At 57.1% G+C, this 2,333-nt stretch overlaps 1 protein-coding gene across 1 annotated transcript in view; it reads right to left on the bottom strand.

Moving 5' to 3' along the window:
- COL22A1 (collagen type XXII alpha 1 chain) overlaps positions 1 to 2,333 on the bottom strand; it is a 57,529-nt gene that overhangs the window by 11,856 nt on the left and 43,340 nt on the right. The window contains exon 9 of the mRNA XM_045286927.1: positions 366 to 460. Within this exon, the coding sequence (XP_045142862.1) occupies positions 366 to 460 (95 nt within the window). The remainder of the gene's footprint in view (positions 1 to 365; positions 461 to 2,333) is intronic.

Raw genomic sequence — 2,333 nt, 5'->3', positions numbered from 1 at the left:
TTTGGAAGGCAACCAGGCACTGTGCTGCCAGGATCAGAGTCAGGTTCACAGTCTTGGCCCAGACATGTCTCTTCTGGAAGACCAGCCTAGGGAAATTATTCCACATTTAGAAAACAAAAACTAGAGGGTGGGAAATGGTCCTCACGGCATGATGCGGAGCGGAGCATGGACGCCTCCTCGCACAGCCTCTGACAGAGGGAAACCACAAAGGATGGCCTCTTTGGGCCAGTTTGCAGTATCGCGTTGCTCTGGGAGATAGGCCCTGCAGGCATGGGCGCTGGGGAGAAGATGCTGGGTGTGGGCCCACGGGCACTACAAGGACTGACTACAAGGTGCGTGGCTGCAAGATGGCAGCTGCTCGGTACCAGTCAGTCTCGTGGGAAACGCGCCCAGCAGGTCGACTGTCGATGTGCATGGTGGGGTTGTAGGCGAGTGTCCGGTACGTTGCAAACACGTCGATCTGCGTGTCTGTCACTTAACGATGGAAAGGCCCTCCAAATGGAGCCAAGTGTGTACCCAAGGAAGAGAGAATCTGGAAGTCTCTGCAGCGGCCGGAGTGTGCCTGAGGGCAGGGAGGGTCCGGCTGGTTCTCTCTCACGATCGCCACCTCAGGTGCTGGGCCTGGGGAGCTCAGCAGGCGGGTCTGGGGAGAGGCTATGGGTCACCATCTCCAGGTGCTGTTTGGGAAGGTGGAGGTGGGGGGACTTTCGATCCGTGGTCCCACCCAGGTGAGCTCTGGGATGTAGTGACATTCATGACCAGAGGAGAGTCTGAGCCAAGGAGCCTTTTGGTAGATGCTGGGAAGGAAGGGAGGCCTCTGCTGACTCCAAGTGACAGCAGCTGCAGCTGTCCCTGGTCAAGGATGCACGCTTGGCCAGTTCACACACGTGGGGGTCACTCCCCAATACTACCGGTGAGCAGAGCCCTCTCTTGTTTGAGGTGGGCGGTGTCTCCACAGCCACGCAGTGGTTTTGAGAGTCAGGCCGGGTGAAAGGTGGAGAGGTTATGTGCTGTGCCCCAGTCAGACCGGAGTCACGGCAGCAGCCCAGAGCCACTGAGCTGGGGGCTTTGAACCCCTCTCCTTGGCTGGAAGCGCTGAGCTCTGCCTTTGAGGCGAGAATGCCAGCTTGCCGCAGGCAAGAGAGCAGGGCCTTGGGGGCACAGAGCTTCCTGGTAGTAGGGAGACCAGTACCCCGTCGTCTGCGCCAGTCCCCTCTAGCCCCAACTGCACACAGGTATACCCTGGTACATGTGTACACCTGCACAAAAGCCTGTATACATCTGCATGTAGGTTAAACAGTCACATCTGCGTTCTCCTGCAAGCACACAGGAAACCTGCACATCCGTGCACATACCAGTACACACACATGCCTATACACATATGAATACATATGCACACACACATCATGTACTTTGCACACACACACCTGCATACTCCTTCCCACACTTGCAAACCACACATGTGCATACATATCTGCATACACACTGTCTACCTGTGTGCCCATTGTATCCATCCATCCCTCCACACGGGTGCGCACACAGGTACCCACACAGGCAGGTGCTGACAGGCAGGAGTTGACTACAATTACCTTTTCTCCCCGGATGCCCTTTTCACCTCGTTCTCCTTGGAGACCCTGGGGACAAAAGAAGAGCAGTGACAATATTCTACCTGGGCATCTGTCCTAACCACCCCAGGGGCCCTGTGGAGAGACAGTCTGCCCCTCTCTGACCCAGGGTGAGGCAGGGTGGTAAGGAAGGCCCTGTTGTGCCCACCAGGCAGGCAAACCACACATCTGCCCAGGGCCTATCCACCAGCACCAGTCTCTGAGCGAGTTTCCTTCCTCAGGCTGCCCTGGCCTGGTTATCCCAGTGCCCACAGCCCAGACGGAGACTCCTCCTGGCCACTTCCAAGGCACGGTGGATCAGACAGCACTGTTTATACAACACTGTGGGCAAGTGTCCGAACACCTGTGGTACTAAGTGAAATGCAGACACAAGCCGCTTCCTAGGCTGGGAACCAGGGATGTGCACTCCAGCTGGCCAGCTCCCAGGGAGGTTCTTGGGGACAGCTAAGAGTTTCTGGTTTCTTAAAGCAATCAAGAGACGACATTTCATTGTGGCCGGGATGTGGTGCATTGGGGGTGGGGGGCGGGGGTAGAGGGATCCTCTTGCATGGCTATAGAGTTTGCATGAGAGCTGGCTCGATTCCTGGAACAGTGAGTCTCCTATGCTCCCCACAACCCTCTAGTGTTCTTACTTACAGGAGCACCCACGCGTCCAGGGGGTCCGGGGAGCCCAGGTGGTCCTGCAGGCCCCTGCAGGATGGTGTTCAC

Source organism: Echinops telfairi, unplaced genomic scaffold (genome assembly GCF_000313985.2).
Source record: "Echinops telfairi isolate 266 unplaced genomic scaffold, ASM31398v2 ScPeMD7_1;HRSCAF=3_0, whole genome shotgun sequence".
NCBI lineage: Eukaryota > Metazoa > Chordata > Mammalia > Afrosoricida > Tenrecidae > Echinops > Echinops telfairi.
Note: the sequence above shows the minus strand (reverse complement) of the source record. Positions and strands in the feature narration are given on the sequence as shown.